The 22386-nt window shown below is 35.3% G+C and overlaps 1 protein-coding gene across 2 annotated transcripts in view; it reads right to left on the bottom strand.

Annotated features, from left to right (window-relative positions):
* PTGER3 (prostaglandin E receptor 3) overlaps positions 1-22386 on the bottom strand; it is a 190587-nt gene that overhangs the window by 144199 nt on the left and 24002 nt on the right. For both annotated transcript variants that reach the window (XM_045547749.1, XM_045547750.1), the window contains exon 2: positions 12925-13104. In XM_045547749.1, the coding sequence (XP_045403705.1) occupies positions 12925-13104 (180 nt within the window). The remainder of the gene's footprint in view (positions 1-12924; positions 13105-22386) is intronic.

The raw sequence follows: 22386 nt of genomic DNA, 5'->3' as shown, positions 1-22386 counted from the left end.
GGAGAAACTTGCAAAGACAAATATTTTAAAGGATATTAATCAAAACAATAACAATGGTTAACTTTGAAGTGGAGTATGGGGAAATTTTCTTTGGTCTTGGTACTTTTCGCATTGCTTGAATTGTATACATGAAGGCATATACTCTAATTACAATGAAAAGCAAATGTAGAGCTATTTACCCTTTGGGAAAAAATATTTAAGTCTTAATTGCAATAAATGAGAACTGAGACTTCACTTTGAAGAATCACAGAATCTTAAATTTGGAATCTGTGAGTGACAAACCTCAGTGTCCCCAGGACCTAGACTCACATGATAGGGGCTAATTAACAATGCTTGAATGACTAAATAAATCAACCAATCACACGTTTAATCAGTGATCAAAATCTACTAAAATCCAACACAAATGTTGGATTTTATACTCTCATTTATTTTATACTTTCATTTATAGCTAAACACACTGAGGTCTAGAAAAAATTGACTTGATTAAGGTCAGCCAACTAATAAATTAACAGAACTAGGATGGGTCACCAAATTTCATCTGATCTTAGGTTTCATGCTCTCAAACAAGATGCTATATGTTTGAGTATCCAAAAATAATATTAAGGAACTAATATAGGGCCCTGGATATCTTTTTCCACATTACGAATATGGTTTTTGGATTCTTCAAATATTTACTATTGCTCTTGCAGCTACAGCAATTACCACTACTAATATGACAACAACAACCATACCCCCTCCATATTTATTGTACCCATCACTCTTCTGGAAGATTTACATATATTACCTCATCTAATTCTCATAGCTACCCTATAAGATAAGTGCAAAAGTTCCAATTTTTCCTATAAGGATACAAAAATCTTAGCGAGTTTAAGGAATTTTGCTTAAGTTCTACTGCTCTTAACCTAAAATTTGATCCCAGATATGACTCCAAACACATATTCTCACACCACTGAAGGTGATCTGACCATGACACTTTTCATCCACAAGGAGATCCTACTAACCTAGTTGGCATCCTAGTTGCCTCCTCCCTGTCTCCAAGAATATCCCCCTTTCCCCCTTCCATTTATGTTTGGCAAATGGGAATGATCCTCTAAGGTTGAGTGGACCATTCTTCATTCAGTGAAATGAAGAACAGTGCTTCCGATTAAGAAACCAAGCAATGTAATCATTCTTGGCTACTTTTTTTTCTGAAGCCATTCTCTTAGTAAAACCTGCTCTCATAAAATTAGGTTCATAAATTATTACATTATTTTAAAAATTCTATTAGTATTAACAAACCATTATGAAGATCTCCAGGCTCCATTTCTAATGCAAATTGTACGGAAGTGGGCAGGTTGAGTGGGAATTTATCATTCAACTGTTTGCCCTTAGCAATGACTCATTTGATTTGGTTTAGTTAACTTTGGACCAGTAATAAATAAATAAAGATTTATTAATTAACATGTAATAAACATATATGTTTACATATAATTACATATGTTAATTACAATAAACATATAATTGGGTTGAATCTATTCTGATAAATGTCAATTGACCCCTGAGAAGGCTGAGAACTGTTGACTATTATTGCATTTATATTGAAATAGTCAAAAGAATGGGTGAAATGAGATCAAAGATAAACTCCAAGATGCACCAATTTTTCAAGTTTATATAGCTATGGATGGGTTGCCTTTTGAATTCACTTAACGATAACAATAATATTTGAATTTGGAGATGCTGAGATTTTATTTCCTTGAACAAAATGTTCCGCCCTGTTCTATTCAGTCTGACCGGTTCTGTGGAAATCAGAGAGCAGCCAGTTGATGAGAAGACTGGTGAATGAATAAAGCATCAAATGCACCACATAGAATTGCCTGTTAACAAGAAGAGGAGGAAGACTCAAAAACAGGGCAAGGCTTTTTTCTCTTTCTCAAAGACAAAATATGTTCCACGCTGAAACCACATTGTATTTTGCAGGACGAAGCCAGAACAAATTTCAAAATTAAGCAGGGGAGACAGTAATCAGAATGGTTGCCCTGAAAAAGGGCCTGCTCTTTTCTCTTTGAACCTGAATTTTACAGATTCTCCCCAGAGTCAGTCACTCTGTAATTAGGAAGCACAAGTACCTTTCGCTTTTCAGCTTCTGAGTAAGCCTCCTCCCAAGTTACAGGCTGGAGAGGAAATGTAAAAGGAAAAATAAAAAAGAAACAAAAAACAAAAGGGCCAAAAAAGATGTAATCTAGTAACTCCAATCATGATAAGCTTTAACAAAAACCTCAGGCCTGGGCAAGAAGTAGAGATGCAGCATTTCTGTCCAGCCATCTGAAGCCAGGTGACCAATAGTCGTCTCTCCATTGCAGAAGTGGTCCTGGATCTAACAAGGACGGGTCTGAATGTCTGCTGTAGTACTTTGTGTATGCACAGATTGGATGCAGGGACTTTCAGTTTTTGGGTGAGAATATTGTTTGCTGAATCTAATCAGTACTATTGGAAAGGCTGACTTCTTACTGCTCCCCACGATTCTTTCTGGCTGTTTGAAAATGCCCAGACATCAATAATAGAGCCAAAGGCTTTCTTCCACGGGGCTTAAGAAGAGCACTCAAAGAAAAACGTGAAGCTTCAGAAAATAATCACAGTATTAATTCTTTACTTGGGGATTATACAATGATCATATTCTAACCCCAAAGTACACTTAAAATCCAGCTTCATTTCTCACTAACTCTGTGGATTTGGTCAAGTCATTTAGCCTCCATGAACCTCAGTTTCCTTATCCAGAGAGTGCTGATAGTAGCACCTTGTGGCATTGGCATGAAAATTTGATAACATATGTAAAGTATAGATGCTCATGGAATGATACCTGTCACTATTGTCATTATCACTAATATTGTTATTGTTCGTGTTTCTTTAAAAACATTCTCTTTTCATTTCTAGGAGTTTGGTTCCTTACATTTTTTTTCCTATTAAGAAGCCCATTTTAAAGCAAGTGTAGTAAAAAAGAGTGAATAATTCAAGCAAGAGGAGGACATGGGATCCAGGGAGCAGGTTATCAATAAAAGAGAGGAAAGGATGAATAGCAGAGAAACCCAGAAAAATGTTGGATTCCAAAAGGGATAAAGATTGTCAGATAGGTTTGGGCACTTGGAAAACTGTTAAGATTTATCCATTGACACAAAGAAAAGTTAAGCAAATTTAAAACTTGATGAGTTCTTAACTCTACAACAAAGAAAGGAAACATAATCACAGTACTGGTACTACTGATCTAGCAGTACAGGACATTTACATTGTTGTAAAAATGCAAACAACGGATATTGATTTAATAAAAATTGTGCTATAATTATAATGGGAGAATGGATGAAGAGAGATCTAAATCCAGCAAAATAGAAAATCAACATGTAATGTCTAAAGTTGACGAAGCAAGAGATAGCAACATAAGGAAATCATTTAGAAATATGGTGGTATATAGAAAAACATGTCCTAAAAATAAGCTGAAGGAGTAGCCAATAGAGAGCAGGGAGGGTGGTGGAGGTGGAGTTAGAATGAGAACTATGGGTTTCATGCTTAATAAACCTTGTAGTGCTATTTGACTTTTTATAGAGACACACATAATATTTTAATAAAAATTTATTTAGTAAAAGAACTTAAATACATATTTGAGAAATAATAAATATCACACACACACACATACATACACACATACACACACACTAATAAGCCCAAGTGTATGAAAATCTGTATGACCTAATCTTTGTTACAGTAATTCCTGAGCAATAAATAAATAAATACCCATCATCTAACAACCGAAGGCATAGGATTTAGTAGTGTGGATGTGGAGTAAAGGGAAGGGAGGCAGAAAAGCTTTACAAATGGAAGGCACAGCTCTTGTATTCAAGGCTCTTGCCAATTTGGTTGAGAAAAGAGATCAGTATGGGAGGGATGGTAGCAACCTAAAATTTCTTTTTGGAGAAACAAAAACCAGAATCTTTTTGAGTCTTGCTATTTTTGTCTCCTAGAGGTTTCCTATGAGTTATTTTCCAAGACTTGCGGGGGAGGGAAAGCTTGTCTGTTTTTAGATGACAAGACAAGCTTCATAACATTTCCAGAAAGAAAGAATCATGGTGCTTCAGTTAGAAGACAACACGTAGACACACCAATGCCTTATTTCACGGATGAGGCACTAAGTCTAAATGAAGTTACGGGCCCTTTCCAAGTTCATACATCCCATCTGGGACCAGAACCAGTCTTCTAATATCACTTGTGTACTCTGGTGAACGAGTTTTGCCCAATACTAAATTGGGAAGACTATATTAAACTTGTTTGAGATGAGAGCAATCACAGTTAAATTTTTTTTTTTTTTGAGACAGAGTCTCACTCTATTGCCCGGGCTAGAGTGCCATGGCGTCAGCCTAGTTCACAGCAACCTCAGACTCCTGGGCTCAAGCAATACTTTTGCCTCAGCCTCCCAAGTAGCTGGGACCACAGACATGCGCCACCAGGCCCGGCTAATTTTTTCTATATAGATTTTTTAGCTGTCCAAATCATTTCTTTCTATTTTTAGTAGAGATGGGGTCTCGCTCTTGCTTAGGCTGGTCTCAAACTCCTGACCTCAAGTGATCCTCCTGTCTCGGCCTCCCAGAGTGCTAGGATTACAGGTGTGAGCCACTGTGCCTGGCCTATAGTTAAATTTTTAATGTTTCATTAATGAAATGAGGAAAATAAAATAATATAACCACTTGTATAGCACTTTCAAAAGTGTCTTTATCTTCATAATCTCATTTAGTCCTAATAATCTTGTGCTGATGAGAAAATTCAAGTTCAGAAAGATTTACTGAGTTGTCAAGGGCAAACAACCAGTGAATAGCAAATTAGATAATTGGACCTAGGTGCTCTCACTCACTAAAGATGTTTTTCTCTTTCATTACGACACATAAAACTTTAGGGAGCATTTTGTAAAGTGAATTTATTTGAAAAATATTTCAAATTAAATTTATAACTTCCTAGTAGTGGTCAATATAAATGAATTATTTCAGCTTTGAATTATTAATCTTCAGGATGGATAGTAGCAGAAATATTCAAAATGGTCATGGTGGTAGAAAATCTGGGATAAACATGAGGATCATGCATATCTAATTAGAACTGCACAGCATTTAAGGCAGTGGTTTCCATTGGTGATACACTAGTATTATTTCTCCAAAAATTGTCGAGTAAAAATTAATTTTGTTAACTTAATCATTAAAATAAAGATGCTAAGCAAAAAAAATTTAAATGGCTAAGGAATATTGAAAATAACAAAGAGCAATGGCTTTTCCTCTAAAACCAGTTTTTCATGGATCTTCTTAGAAGACCTCAAACCACTGAGCACTAATTCATGGAAGTCAACTTGCAATTTCATGCCCATCCGTGTGCAGCTGTTAATTCATGCACACACATCCAGAATGTGGAAAGCTTTGGTATCAAAGAGCTGTTTCCAACTGACAAATACTTCAATTCTTTAAGATCTCATTTCCATCTTCCTCAATAGGGCAAGAGAAATGCAAACATAAATGTCATTAATTGCTCCACACTTTTCCCTCTAGAGAAACACAAGCTATAAACACCAGTATGGCACTCTACCAATAGCTTTAAGGATGGCTTAAAGCATCATTAATTTTACATTTGTAGGAAAATCTGTAAGTGTGTGCTTTGCATTCTTACTCAAAGGTTCAATCAATAAGGTCATCCCTGCTGTTTGCATTCTAAATACCAATGCACAGATTTAGTGCTTTCAGAAGTATAAACAGGTATGTATCTACATATATATCCTAGTAACATGAAGTTATATTCTAACCATGTAGCTTATTTGTGTATAGGAGATTGCATTTTGGGGGGTGGGGGATGATTTTTTATTGATTTTTGAATAACTGCATTTTAAATTTCTCTTGCTGGGCCAGCACAAGGCAAAATAAAATCTCTTTATTGTAAAGCAAATGTGTCATTGGATAATTTGTAATGAAGGAAAAAAATTGGTCCTTTCACTTTTCAACCTGTTTTGGGGTGAGTAACCTATATTGTTTTTCTCCTGGATTGGATTGTGTTGTTTCTTACTGGCATATGATGGTAATTTTTTAAAAAGCAATTGTAGATCCTGTAATAATTCTACCCCAATTACTTTGATTTACTATTATGGGCATATAGTTAGATGTCAAGGAATTTTGGCATTCACAGGGAGGTAACCATGTTGACTTAGTTCCAGTTTTAGGGTTTAGCTTTCTAACCAAACATGGAAACCCCTGCAGTTCCTCGAATCATAAAGACTCTCTCACAGCAAGATTTCTTAACCTGAGTCCATAAATTCCCAAGAAGTCTATAGACAGACTTCAGGAAGTCTGTACAATTTCTGGCACTGTGCAAAGGTCATCTGCACTTTTTGTGGGGAGGGAATCCGTACCTTTTATCCGATTCTCAGAGGGGTCTCTAACCCCAAAGTTATTAGGAACCAGTGTTCCTCAAGGTACTTTCTCATTAAATCTAACCTATAAAAACTTCAACTGGGGATAATTTCAGAATTATTTTCTTCCAATGTTCTTTTCAAAATCAGATTCAAACAATCTTGTATGTTATATTCAAAGCCTTCTTTTTAAAAATTGCATAAGAATATTAGGCATAAACTGATTATTCATAGTCCTTTCTTACTTGGTCTCAGAAACTTATAGTTAATAAAGAAGAAGTACCTTTGCTCTAATTTTATTTTTTTGGTCAGTTTGTGTTTCAAGTTTTTTAGGGAAATCCATCTTTGCATTTCATACAAACAAAAGGTTTAAGCAGTGTCCACTATAGCAATCATGATTTGAGCTCTGTTTTCAAAATGTTTAATAACTCTATACCTGAGGAACTGTAGACTGGCATGAACTCAGACAGGCACAGGGTCAAGAGATGTTTGACCAATATTTGACTGCCTTTTGATAAAAATCATCTTTCAAATGAAATGAAGCTTCTACAGCTCAATTACAGAGAGCAAATATGCAAAAATTCCTATTAAAAAAAGAGTTTGGTAAATTAGTTCTCTCCTAATAAGGCACCTGTCTGGAAATGTGTATTTAATTATATAAAATTATAATATTTCTTTAAGGGTTCTGGGAGAAAAGGACTCACTTTAGATATCCCTTTGAGAGACATATAACCCTAGGGCCTCTTATCAAAAACAGAATAGGGACTGGAAACATCAATAGAAAGATGATACTTTCTAAGAAATTGTACCTCCTCATCTGTGAATAGGTTTATGTGATTATGGAAGCTGATCAGGACCTGCGGTGATCCAGGCATTGTTGGAGTGGTAGTGCCACATTTTTGTGCAGTCAGACACAAACTGACATTCTAATGCCTGCTACCTTGGGACATGCCGAACAGTGCCTGTCAGGAGTAAGCCCCACACAACAAAGAATTAGCTGGCTCAGGTGTCAGTAGAGCCAAGGTTGAGAAACTCTGCCTTAAGGTCATGCCATGTTTGACCACCCTAGGAGGTTATAGAGATACATACTATTTAGACCCACACTTCTCACAGGGCCACTAACATTAGTCCATTTGACAGCTTTGGTGTTTGTAATGCTTTGGGCAGGGCAAGGCAAAAAAATATCTTATAACATCCTTCCCTTCCAGGTTAACACATATTCCTTTCTCCAAAATGACTATTAAATGTCACCTTCTACAGGAAATTATTTCCCATTTTAGCATCATATCTCCATGTGCCCTACTACTACCATATGCTTATGCTAACTGTAGCTCTGATCAAGTTATTTCCTATTCCCCTGCTAGATTATAAATTAATCGAAAGCTTGCTGGTTTTATCAATCCTCGTGTATTAGCACCTACCAGAGCTTGGCACATAAGAGGCACACAACAAATAGATGTTGAAAGGAAGAACAAATCAGGGGAACAGACTTGGATTCTCCATGCCTGATGTTCACACTGGATTTTCTCAAGACTGTTAGGAGCAAGCACATTGGCCACAAGGATATCTGACCCCATGTCCTCTCAGGACACGAAACTGCAGAATGTCTCACCCCATGGCCTATAGGTTCAACAGTGCGGTGGTGGGAATTTCTGGACAGCCATAGCCATAGTAGCCACAGTGACTTTTACCCGAAATGCTAAAAAATGAAGACTGTAGAGACAATAATATCTGATCTGAGGCCTAGAATCACCATGTAGGAGGAAGCAGAAACAAAGTTCTCCCTAGATGCCTTTTCGTAGGAGGAAGGAGGATAAGATCCATGTGCTACTTTTAATGCACTTGACTTTGTAGTCTACATTCCACAGAACTCCCTTCACTGAAGAAGGAAGAAGAACAGTGGCCTGAGTAAGTTCCTGGAACAGGGTAGTGTTGCAGCCCAGCATTCGTCTCCACCAGGACTCAGCTCACACCAGTACCCAGGTACGAGTCTGTTAAAGGTTTGACCATAAACAAGGACAGTTCTTATTTTGGATGCCTGTAGGTTACACCAGAATCCACAAGAAAGAAGAAGAACTGAGTTTAGAATAGTTTATAAATGCACTTTTATGTTAAAAACAGTAATCTGGAGATTATAATCCTAAATATCATATTGAAAATGATAAAAGAGCATCTCTCAGATTTATAGCAAAGCAACAATAATTTGTTCTGTATATGATTATGGAATATAAAACAAAATGATCTAGTTATTCCAGAGAGCATGGGGACTGTTGCATTACATTGTGCTGTTATTTGACAAAGAATGTCAAAATAGGATTCCAGAAAAATATTTAATATAGTTAATAAGTAAAATATTCCTGACAGGAGTTGACATCAGGACAAAAAGACAGGGACATTTCAGAACATTCAACTTTATTTTCCATTGGCAAACACAACATAAATAACATACGTTTATTAAATACACGGACTAGCTATAACTTGAATGCCAAAAAAAAATTCTAATGTACTTTTCATAGTCTGTTTTATTCTTCGTGTCCACAATATTGAAGATTAGCCTTTAAGACACACTGAAAGATATGCTGAAATATACTGAAGATAACTACCCAAAAAGCTTTACATAGAGGTGACAAAATGTATCTTACCACTTAACCAAGTGTGTAGGCATGGGATTTTGAGGAGGAAGATGGAGAACTGTATGCTTTCTACACTGAGCTTTGCCACGTGTATTAAAGGGCCAATGAGTTCAGTGCTTCCTTAGGCAGACTATGAACATAGTACTTACATTCATTTCTTGTGAACAGATCAAGATAATCAGTGCCTGTTTGTAATTTGTTTGCTTAAACAACCTTACGCTAATATGTACAAAACATTTGGTAAAAGGAGAAAGAAAGTCAAATATTTCTTTTCTCTCTCCCTCTCTCCCTCCCTCTCTCTCTCTCTCTCTCTCTCTCTCTCTCTCTCTCTCTCTCTCTCTCTCGGAAGAGTTTGGAAGGAAGTGAGATTTATAAAAGCACAAAGCAAGCAATAAACAAGCAGTTGTGAAAATGTATCATGGTTGACGGCCTTAACTTTTTATATAGATAAAACACAGAAAATTTAATCAAGCTTTCAGTGTGTTTGTAGTAATAAATACTCTGAAGTCTCACTATGTCACTCAGTTCTAATATCCTGTGTATTTCAAGAGATGCTTTTGGAACTTGATAATTTTATGAAAATAAGTAGGCACTATGCATGTCTATAATTTCAAAGGAAAAAAATTTTCTGTTTTTTTCTCTGATTTGATTCCTATCCAAAAGAACTATTAAGTGATTGTTGACATGGAGAAGGTTGAAAGCTGATCACTAATTTGGACTCAAAAGCCAACAATAATATAAAAGCATTGAATAAATAAAAGTCCTAATCCACTTGAAAATCTAATACTAGAATACTGCCACAGAGTGACCATCTTATTAAAATACTGTTTGTCAGAGTTTTTAGTTTGCCTATTACTCAGTGGAACCGTGGTCACAGAATCTATCATAGTTAACTTACATGAGATTCCACAATTTTTCTTGTAACATAGTTAAGAGATCTTTTATAAAATAAAGAAGTATTAAGTGGGAATATATGTGCACCTTTTGTTTCAGAGTAGTTTAAATCTGGCACAATTAAACACTTAAAATATCTTGGTATATAACACGAGGTATATTTGGTGAATCTTGAAATAACACATTTTGTTTCTTCAACTTAAAATATTTTTAAGACACTCACCATACTTACTCTATTTGAAAAGTAAACTGTTGTCATTGGATAGCAGGGCATCATTCTCTTCTATGACACAGCATAGCACATAAACTCATCCTTTGGAAAATCAGGACTGCTTTGTAAAATTGACACCAGCTGATTTTACATATACTTGTACATTCCATTCACTCACTTCTTCCTATGTGCTTTTCTAGGCCTCTTAATTGTATTTTAGCCAATATTTGAAAGTTTAGGAATTGTCATAATTTATGCATGCATTTTTCCCTGCTCAGATATATGTATGGGCAAACTAAGTATCTGACAATGAACTTAAAGGGCAATAAACTTAAACACAGAAACAGACATGCCCTTCTGCTGTGACTGTAGATGTCCACTTTCTAACCACAGTTTCAGCCTCCTCTGCACACCTCTGAAATCTAACTTCAACTGCCATCGAAAAGTAGAAATCATTTGAGATTTTCATTTCTTACCAGGATTTCCCTGGACTAACAAATGGCTGCCTAGATAATGAAATTCACATTCCATTTACATAATTTCTTTCTTTTCCTCCTTCTTTTCAAGCGTATTCAAAAACTGTCATTCATCCCTCCTAATATGTATCCCCAGGACAGGAATTTATTTCATAATAAAGGATACGTTTCAGGCTCTTTTGCTTTTCTGTATTTTTGCGGTTTGATGAAAAGTGATATTCTTTTGATAGCAATCTCCATTACCATTTATATGTATCAGAAGACTCCTAAATTATTAATACAAATAAAGCACTTGTACAGCAATATGACACTACACCTTTGAAGATAAATGCGTATTTCTGTAATTAAATAAGCAGAAATCACTCTATCAGTTTGCCAGACTGTAATGGCATGATGCACTTCAACTGTATGGCATGTGCCTCACCAACATGCGCTAAGTTTGGGCAGGTTTTTATTCATTCATTTACTGAACAAATATTTGTTGGACAATTTCTATATTCCAAGTGCTATGCTAGGTAATAGAACAAATAACATAATCATGGTGGCATCACTCAAATCCATACTATCCATACTACATATTTGTCTATCTGTTTCTAACCTAGGGTTGGAGGACCACCCAAGAGGTAAAGCCTCTTTATGATAAGGTCATTTAAGTAAACGTTTTTCCCTGAAAAAAGTACGTAGTTTTGTTTTATACCCCATAACATGATCTATGGGATAACCCAATTCTATGGCATAAAGGGATTTTATAATGGGGTTTTAGTATAGGTTACTTATCATCTTTTCTAAAATCTAAATTAGTGGAACCATCATGAATTACATAAGCACTTTCATAGATGTTGTCATCTGTCTCAATTTGATGTGGTCATTTAAATTGATTATTCGTGATTGACATAGGCTGGTGTACAAATTAATCTATTAGAGATATTATACTTGTTAAAGTTAACTATTCTCCAAATGCTTACTAAACACAAATAAAAATACAGTTACTGTAAGAAGTATAAATAAATATCAAGATTTTTAAAAACTAGAAAATCAATGACTTTTAATTTAATTATTACTGCAAACTAAAATCTTTACAAGAAAAAGTTAATGGGTTTATAAAATGAATGCACCAAAGAATATGCAAGCATTTTGTGTAGACTTAAAGGGTTGTTTTGTCTGTTGGGGAGACTTTTTTAAAAAGTGCAAATTACCAAAACTTAATATAGTGATTGATCTACTTTTGTCACAAAGTATAATTAATTTTCTTATCTTTATAGACCAAAAACTATGGAAAGTCTTCATTGAACCTTCAAAGTATTTATTTGTTTTAGAATCAGAATTGGTATTTAAAGATCCAGAAGACTGGATCTTTTGGTGGAATACTTTTGGGGGAAAAATCAAGGGAAATAATCAGAGTACCTATATTTAGTGCTCAAATCAGTCCTTAACTAGCATTCTGAAAATCACCTCACTGTCTCTCATAGATCAGTTTCTTGAATTTTCGTTGGGCTTGTAGGAATACAAAATGTGCACAGTGTATTCAAAAGAAAGAACAATTAGCAATTTGGGTAGTTAACAAACTCCACCATTTTTCAAACAAACAGAACTGGCTCTTAGAACAAACCTAATTACCAACTGAACCAAAACTTAAACTTTGTAAGATTAAGAACTAATTTGATATATTGAGCAACATTTAAATAACATCAGTAGCAATTAATATTATAGATACATTATACATTTTTTCACCCTAATTAAACTCTTCTTTTAAATGTAAGGGGGAAAAAAGTGACAGAGGAAAAGTGAGAGAAACGATGAAAGAGAACACAGAAGATAAGTCTTTGAACAAAAACAAACCGTTATCCCTTGTGTCTGATGATATATGTGGCTCAATTCTCCATGTATTCAGTGTACTGGAATATTTACTATTCCTTCCCCCCTAATAGACCAAGATCATTTATAAAATATGTTTTCATCACATAATTAATCACATATTCAGCTATAAATGGCAGAGACCCAAAAAACACTAGACTGTTATTAATATATTTTCATTTGTGTTTCAATACTTTTGGCACATAAGGGATTTTTTATGGTCTGAGACCATTTAGCCTTATATCAAGAATTCCACTTCAATGCACAAACAGGGGCATGCCATAAATGCCTAAATTCACAGTAAGGTTTAGGGATATTTGTTGCCAAAAGCTGTAAACATGCAAGTTGATTAAATATTCTCTTTCATGCTCCTGTCTGTATTATTTCATTAGATAATGAGATAGGCTGCCCTTTCTGTCCATCATTGGAGCAGCTGGAGACAGCATTTGCTACCTGGCAAAACTTTCGAAGAAGGATCTTTCTTAACAGGAGATAAACCCAGGGATCCAAGATCTGGTTCAGTGAAGCCAGACGAACAGCTATTAAGAAGAGGTTGCATTCTTTGTGTTTCTCCGTGTGTGTCTTGCAGTGCTCAACTGACGTCTGATTGAAGATCATTTTCAACATCATTATCTAAGAAAGAGGGACAAAAAATTGTATCAAAGATTAATAAGGTCATATGTGTCTCTTCTACACAGTACTTTGCACATAGTAGGTTTTCAATAAATTGGTCGTTGGATTGAAAGGATTCATTCAAGCAACATTTATACTCACAGGACACAGCCCTGAATTCCACAAGACATTCCTAGGGATTTTCCCAAATTTGTGGCTATTCAACATGATGTAGCTTTTTATAGCGCGTATGTTCTCAGGCTCTTAGTCTTTGGAATGTAAGAAGCTTGAAAATAACACATCTCAAAATTAGCCAAAGTCATCTGTCTTGTAACAGAAAACACCAGTAGGTTGGCACCCAAATGAGAGCAGACACTCTAACAACAACCAAAACATATTTAATTTTAAACTTTCTAACTAAAAAAAATTACTGAAGAAAAAATTGAAGCAAGAAAGGGGGAAATAATAATAATATTGTTATTATTACCATTAGCATTTTCTGAATTCTTACTGTCTACCAGGCACTGTGTCAAGTGCTTCATATGCATTTAATAAACAATGTAAGATAGGTACTATTACCACCTCCTTTTTACAATTGCAGAAACCAAGGTTTCATGATATGAAATGACTGAGCCAGGATTAAACCCAAGTTCACTAACACCATATGACATATGCTATTTTACATTTTTTTTGTCTCCCCTTGCAATACACATTAGAATGTAAACTCAACAATGGCAGGAATTTGGGACTATTTTCCCCCCATTTGTATATTCTCAGTGCAGCAGATAGTAGGTGCTCAATAAATATTTGTGAGTGAACAAACACTTATATTTGAAGACATTTATTATATGACACATATATGAGTATATGACATAAGTATATTTATATTTGAATGAATATTTGTAATTTTCATAGAAGAGAAAAAAATGAAGGTTCTTATGCATATGAAAAAATGTTCAAATTTATTAATCATTAGGAAGCATGCCAATTACAACAAAATAAGATGCCATTTTACATCCACTAGATTGACCAAAATGAAGAAATGTGCCTATGCCAAATGTTAGTGAGGATGTGGAACAACAAGAGGTCTTTTGCATACCACTAGCGGGAGTATAAACTGGAGCAGCCACCTTAGAAAACAATTTGGCACTCTCTCATCTGCTGCCTCCCAGCAGTACTCCCCCCAGGGATATACTGTCCAGAATTCCCGCACCAGGAGTTGTGTATATGACTGTTCATAACAGTGTTGTTCATAACAGCAGGAACAATCTAATCATGGGTTCACATTCACAGGCAAAGAAAAGAGCTGACTTTGTAACTGGCTGCTAAATTTACCTTGCTAGACCTACACAGCTACTGAGCACTTGAAATGTAGCTGGAGCACATTGAGATGTTAGAATATGTAATGTTGATTATATAAGGGAATGATAATATTCTGATATATTGTGTTAAATAAAATATACTATTCAAATTAATATCACTTCTTTTCTTTTTACTTTTTTAATGTGGCTACTAGAAAACTGAAAATTATATATGTGGCTTTTTCTTTTTTTTTTTTGCTCACAGTATATTTCTATTGAACCTCCCTTTCTTGAGGCTCACATTTATTTATATCTTTTGTCCTCAGGTCACATAACTCAAACTGAATTCAACATCCCTGAGCATCCCTACTCACACACAATTCCAACAATGGCACTTTCTTTTTTATAGCCACCCTGACTCAACACTTCAGATTCTTTGAATTCTTCTTTCCTTCATCCTCTGCAATGCCTTTTGCTTTTGTTCCATTTTCATCCTAATTCAGATCTTCCTCTCATTTGAATTATGGTAAAAACAGACATCCAAATGTTGCATGTTGCATGGTATGTACTGAATGTTTGTGTCCCCCTTTGATTTTCTTTTTTCTTTCTTTCTTTTTTTTTTTTTTTTGAGACAAGATCTCACTCTGTTGCCCAGGGTAGGATACAGTGGTGACATCATAATATTATAGCTTACTACAATCTCTGGGTCTCAAGCAATCCTCCAGCTTCAGCCTTCTAAGTAGCTAGGACTACAGGTCCATGCCACCATACCCAGCTAATTTTCCTATTTTTTGTAGAGACAGGGGTCTCATTATGTTGCCCAGGCTGGTCTTGAACTCCTGGCCTCAAGTGATCCTCCCTCCTCTGCTAGAATTACAGGCCTGAGCCACTGTGCCCAGCCTCCCTTCAATTTATATATTGAAGCTCTAATCCCTAATGTGATGGTATTAGGAGGTGGGGCATTTGAGAGGCAATTAGGTTTAGATGAAGTTGTGAGGGTATAGCTCCCATGATGGAACTACCGTCCTTATAAGCAGAGGTAGAAAGACCAGCACTCTCTCCCTCTACCACGTAGAACACAGGAAGAGAAGATGCCAGTCTGCAAGCCAGGAAAAGGGCCTTTACCAGAAACCAAATCTGCCAGCACCTTGATCTTAGAATCCCCAGCCTCCAGAGCTGTGAGAAATAAATGTCTGTTGTTTAAACTACCCAGTCTATGGTATTCTGTTATTGCAGCCCAAGCAGACTAAATTTAGATAGATGTCAACCCATCACAGATTAAGCTTCCTAAATTCCAGCTCTGATCAAACCCTCTCCAACTATAGCAACATCAATGTCTCCCCATTGTCTACCAAACAAACAAAAATTTGACTCTGGCTGTTCAAAGCTCTCTACAATACTGCTCCAACTTACCTTTCCAGCCCTGTCTCCCACTACTAGCCTACACAGACACTAAACTCCAGCTGTAACTCATTGGTCTAGAACATCCGTTTACTCTTTCCTACCTCTTGGCCTTTACTCCTCCTGTTTTCTTCCCCTGGAATATTTTCAGTCCTAGAACCCATTTCTACTTCTGGGCATTCCATGTCTTTCAAGTCCATGTCAGCTTTTTCTGATCACTCCAAACCATTATCCTCTGAAGGCCTACAATGTGTGTATGTGCATGTAATATGTATACACATATTTGTAGATAGACAGACAATACTAGCAAGCAGCAACATAATGTCCTTCCAAAACTTGGACGTTGGGGTAATAAAGGTGGGGCCTAACAGTTAAAGTATATATAACATTAACATGTAGGAACCTAGTTCTGAGGTTAGTGAACTTGACAGCAAGCAAATGAACAAATTACTGACATATCTGAATCTATTTGCTCTGGGGGAAAGGATACTTAGCTACTGAGTTTGAGTATTTTCTACTCTTGTTGGCATAATGGGCTCCTATTGCAAGATAAAAGATGTAACTGTCTACATTAGTTTGATGTTTGTAAATATTTCATTATTTTAATTCCCCATGTTCTGTGTCTTTTCCACTACTGAAGCCAAATAAAGTATAGAGATGAATCTCTGAAATTAAAACATTTAATTTGGGAGGAAATAATTGCAATTCAGGACACACATGCAGACCAGCTGGTCTTCGGCATGTCTGAAGAAAAAAGAGAAAGTTAAAGATTTTATAAAAAGTACAAATATTACGTAGCGCTCTTCAAGAAAGTTTATTGGCCCTAGTAAGGTTCTACGGAGCTGGCAAGTTTTGATTGTGAGTGACAGCACTGGGAAAAACTAGTCTTAGAGTTGTAGTAGGTCACTTCAGTAGCCATTAGATAAAACTGAGTTAAGGTTCCAACAGGCAGATTCAGTAGCCAGGCTTACAGAGAATTACATTTTTGCAGAAATGTTATGTGCTCTGAATGCTTTATTCTCCTGGCCTCTCAACTCTGTTTTGGTTGGGTATAGCAAGGCTGACCCAATTCATATAATCATCTTTCATAACATGAAGCTGATCATGACTGGTCCCACAGTTGATAAGTCAACAGGAAAACAGAGCTGGATCACAGGATTGCTGTTATTGCCAATTCTGCAAAAGCAATCCCAATTTTATTTAAAAAAAATATAGGTTTATAATTCAAAAAGCAGGCAGGCAAGTAAGCAGACAGACAAGAAAGAGAGGGAAAAAAATCACACAAAAACTCTTGCAAGACTATGTGTAGACACTGGCCTGCAGCCATCTCCCTTTTGTTTTATTGAGTCGCAGGTTATTCTTAAACTGATCACTGGCAATGGGGATGGGAACTTACAGTTTTGGCTTATAAGGAAAATTCATGTTCTTGAGCTTAACCCATGGTCCCTGGCCAAATTGCCCCCTAAAACATGACCAAAATTATTGTTCTGTAAACAAATAAGAAGAGAGGAATGGGCAGGAAACCACTAGATAGCTATATACTCTGACTCTGTAGTTTTTTTATAGGAATTTTTCCAAGGGATTTATTCAATAAAAGTAAAAAATTGTTACACAATAAGTACACGTTCAGAGAAGCATCATCTATACTAGTAAGAAATTGTAAACACATATACACTTCTAATATCAGGTATAAAGCTTAATAAAATACAACCAATTCACATAATAGCATATAAGAATTAAGTGAAAAGATAGTATTATGTATATGAAGTTTTATTGTTATTACAATTGCATTATATAAAATACGTAGACTTGTGGAAGGCAATGGAATTACTATATTTAATAATAATTTACTATTAAACAATACTCATTAAATTAATTAAAAATTTTTATGTACATAAAAACATTTTGAATGATCTAAGAAAGCCTTTCATTTAAAAAAGTGGATGATTATTTCCTTATTAATAAATGGGCATTGTTATAAACCAAATTTACTTAAATATTTACATTAATATCTTCTGCTGCTGGCTCATAGTCCTGTGAACTGAATACTACCTGCCATTGTAGTAATGGCCCTCCTACAAAGAAATCCATTTCTCAGTGCCTGGAACCTGTGAATACATTACTACACATGGCAAACAAAGACTGTGCAGATTTGGTTAACGTTAAAGATCACAAAATGGGAAGATTATCCTGGATTATCCAGGTAGGCTCAATATAATCACAAGGATCCTTAAAATCAGAGAACCTTTCCCAGCTGTGGTCAGAGGGAGACGTGACTACAAAAGAATGGTCGGAGAGAGGCAATGTTGCTAGTTTTGAAGACAGGAAGGGAACCACAAGTTAGGGAATATAGATGGCTTCCCCTAGAAACTAAAAAAGGCAAGGAAATGCTTCTCTCAGAACTTCGAGAAGGTAATGCAGTCCTATGGCTCTTTGATTTTAGCCCAGGGAGACCCAGGTCAGACTTCTAACCTACAGAACTGTAAGAGAAATTTGTGTTGCTTTAAGCCACCAAGTTTGCAGTAATTTGTTATAGCAGCTGTAGAAAACTAATACATATACACAATGAGCACTCAACAAATGTTAAGAGGGATGGGAAAGAATGAGCTTGAAAATGATTTTTGTTTATAGATAAAACAGCCTAGCAAGGCTGTTTACATTGTTCACTTTCTTAGGAAACTTTTTTCTTTAAATATAAGTAAAGTAATAGTAAACCTCAACCTAACTTCTCTCCAAATTATCTCAATTTCTAAATTTGCAACATGCAAAAACGAATGCCTGTTATTCCAGTGGCATCAGTTAGATTGCAATGTTTGACTAAAAGGTAGAATAAGATTAGTATTTTCAACTCAGTTGCCTTTATAGAAAAAAATATGCTTATTAAACCTCTGTTCCTTTTTTTTAAATAAACTACGGGGAAAGTTTTATCTAGCTCTTTTAGCTCCTTACCAATTCCAATAGTTAAATAGCTTTGACTACTTACCATCCTCTATGAAGTGTTCGGGCCTGTCTAGAATTATCTAAAAACCCATTTACATTACATTCTTTTTTCTTAGAAAATAAAGTATTGGATTTCTCTAACTTTTTATGATCAGGAAAATTTACCAAATTACTTATTAAAATAAGATTTCAGTCATTTTATACAGCTCTCCTTAATTATTTTAAAATTAATTTTTATGTGGCTAATAATTTAAAATTATTTTTTATGAGGCTAATATAGTCTTCATATGCCTTACATTGTTTAGTACACTGTAATTTCCTGTAATTTACTGTTGAGAATCCAATGATTATGAAATCATGAAACCAAGGTCTGTAAGCAATAGCTGGCATATGAGGAGAGACACTAGCTTTTCCCAGAAGTCACGAGATATGCAATATGGAGATAATTGGAATTAGAAACAGTGAGCATGAGACTGCCATTTCCAAATGGCAGCAGGGATGGAAGTGGGGCTCCAAATTCTGGGTCTAATTTTGAACATAAATGTAAATTAGCATCCATCTGTTGACTTTTCAGGAGCTAAACAGCAATTATATGTGTATTTGTTTGCAAATATTTTTTAGACTGTTCAGACTTTAAGAGAGAACCTTTGGTCTGAATATGTGGATTTCTGGTAGAATTAATTGTTCCTATGAGTCCAATTCTACTTCTTATACAAGGAAGAAGGGGCAAAAAAAATCAAGATGGTTGGCCAGTGCAGGGGCTATTTTTTTAGCAAACAGATGTATACCCTGCACTATTGCTCCTTCTGGACAGCCTCATACAACGAACGATCTGGTCAAGTGAGTGGTGAGACCAACTCTGGCTGAACACAGCTGCAGCTCTTCTGCCAGCCTCTTCCCCAGGCTCCATGTGACTCTCCCAGATCCTCTGGCAGTGCCCTCCTTTGGTTATCAGCAGGAAAAGAGAGTTCTTTATGTGCTTGAGATAACCAGGAACACAACTATGTCAGTGACCCCTAAATTCTCCATCCCTGCCTACTGTCAAGCACAATTACCTTGATCTATCCTAAAGGAAAAAAATGATTTGTCCTCTTCCCAGTGATAATGTTAAGTGTGCAAAGCAACAACCAGGCAGACTGTTTTAATACTCTGCATTTGGATTTTATTTTATTGCAGCAGGGTTTCCAATGACACATTTACAATTTTTTAGTACTTTACTTCTTGGTTCAAAAATGCCTTGGGTTATAGGCCACACATATTTATTGATGGTGCTAAATGAGTAAACCCAGAAAAATTAATTTGTGGGGGAGGGAATAAAATTGGTTGGCTGCCCTTAGGCTCCATTATGGGGTGTTTATGCATTTCCAGTTTATTCCTAAGGTAAGTGTTTAAGAGAAATTTCCTCACAAGCCAGTTATTATCTATGATGTTTTGTTTTCCACAATTCTCTGTTGTCAGGCTATGGGAGAATAACCTGCTCTACTGGAAATTCCCCCTTATAGTTTGATAAGTATATTTTATTATAACGCAGTGAAACCAGTCTGGTCCCTTTAAACCACCTAATTATATAATTTGAAGGATTTTCACGGGAAGAAGTTTCACTGTGTGTTAAGAAATAATTGTAGTCTTTCAAATCTAGTTACGACTTTGTTTTGGTGTTGTCAAATCATCTCTACTATTTCAAAAGCTTCCCCTGTCTTATCCAATCTGAAAACTTTGCAAATAAACAGCTCATAAACATTTTAAAAATTACTAGGAGTTGTGACATTTCATCTTTACTACCATGTAATTTTATAAAATTTTTTAAAAGAACAAGGGATTAAGAATCAGAAGAACTAAATTCTATTGCTGGCTCTGCTACCATTTATAATTTTAGGAAAGTCATTTATCTCTGGGCTTTAGTAAATTCACTAGTAAACAATAGGGCTGGACTGGATAGCCTCTACACATATTTCTATGGTTATGTTTTTTCTGATGAATTCTGGGGCAAAGCTGGAAAAAGAATAAGGATTTAATTTGGAAAAGAAAAGAAACCTAAGGGGAAAAGATATGGAACAAAAGACAAAAGTCCTGTTTAGGAAAACCCTAAATGGGGCTTTTGGTTGAAGATAAATGCAGGAGAGAAAAAATGTACAAAGTTAGACAGTAGACAGTGGATGAGAACAAAGACTAGATTCATAAAGCTTTAGGGAGAGGTTGTCTTTTTCTTTAGGACAAATAGTAGATTTAGGCAAATATGCTGACAAAGTGTTAAAGGCCTTCACTAAATCTGATTCAGTTCTGCTTCTAGTTGGGAGACTAGTTACCTAACTTTGGATCTTAACTTTTTCCTTCTTTAAAACATGATTCATACATACTTACTACATATCTTCTCCACCTAGTAGAGCAGTTGCAAAAAATTGAAATGAGATAAAAATAATTAATACCTTCAATTCACATAGCATACCTCTTCCCATCCCCCAGGCACTATTGCACTATTGCACTATTGCATATCCTTCCAGAATAAAATGCTTTGACATTCAGAGATAGGAGGACAGTGGATGCTTTGGGAAATACTGCAAAGAAATGAACGTATTACATGTGTTTTCCTTAAATTTTGAGCTAATAGAATTTTTTTTTTAAAAGTCCACTTCAAATTTGCACTTTAAAAATGTTTGGTAATGCAGAATCATTATTCAGTCACCTAATAGGGGAGCTCAAAATTATAAAGAACCAGCATTCTGCTACCACAATATTTGTACATAAGAATTTCCTTCTCAATTAATATGAATTGTAAATTGTGTGTGATTGGGCCCAATATAGCTTGATACATATATTATGGCTAGATAAATATTTACCTTTCTATTTGAACAGTCACAGAATGTCAATAACCAAGTAAGTATTCAAATTCTGGCTAAAAAGAGAAAGGCAAAATCTACTCTATAAAAGTATTCCTTCCTTGGATTATAGGTGATGGATTAGTTTGGTGATATACATGTCACAAGAGCTGTCTTTATTCTATCTTGAACTCCTATCTCACGTGTCAAAAGAAAGCCTAGACAATATGTCATTGTCAAGGTTCAAAGAATATTAATCCTCAAAAATGTTTAGATTTAAGAGTTTTTTCCTTCCAAAATACAGTTTCATTTAAACCCAGAATGTTCAATTTTACTATCATCCACTTAGAAAACCACAGTATTAGTGAAAATTACAAGTAGCTAAAAGCTTAAAGGAAAAAATAAGAGATGTGGATTAGTTTTATGTGCAGGGATATTCACCTCAATTTAAAAATAGAAAATTAGAAAAGTCTAAATGGCTGACAATAGGGCACTGTTTAAATTATGGAATATCCATTGTATGCATAATGTATTCCAATGTATTATCCATAATGCATTCCAATGCCAACATTTAAAATCATGTTTTTGAAGAATATTTAGTAACATGAAGAAATGTTCAGGATGTGAAAAGTGAAAACTGTTTATTGCATAGTAAGTATAATCCAATTTTTAAAAAGTAACTGTGTATATATATATGTGTGTATGTGTGTGTGTGTGTATATATATATATATATAAATACTAGAAGTAGTTATCTCTGGGTAAATATTAGGACAATTTCTATTTTCTTCTCTAATTTTTCTTTGTTTTCCAAATTCTTCACAATAAACATGTTATTTTTATACTT

Source organism: Lemur catta, chromosome 3 (genome assembly GCF_020740605.2).
Source record: "Lemur catta isolate mLemCat1 chromosome 3, mLemCat1.pri, whole genome shotgun sequence".
NCBI lineage: Eukaryota > Metazoa > Chordata > Mammalia > Primates > Lemuridae > Lemur > Lemur catta.
The sequence above is the reverse complement of the archived record's forward strand: the minus strand, read 5'-3'. Positions and strand labels throughout refer to the sequence as shown.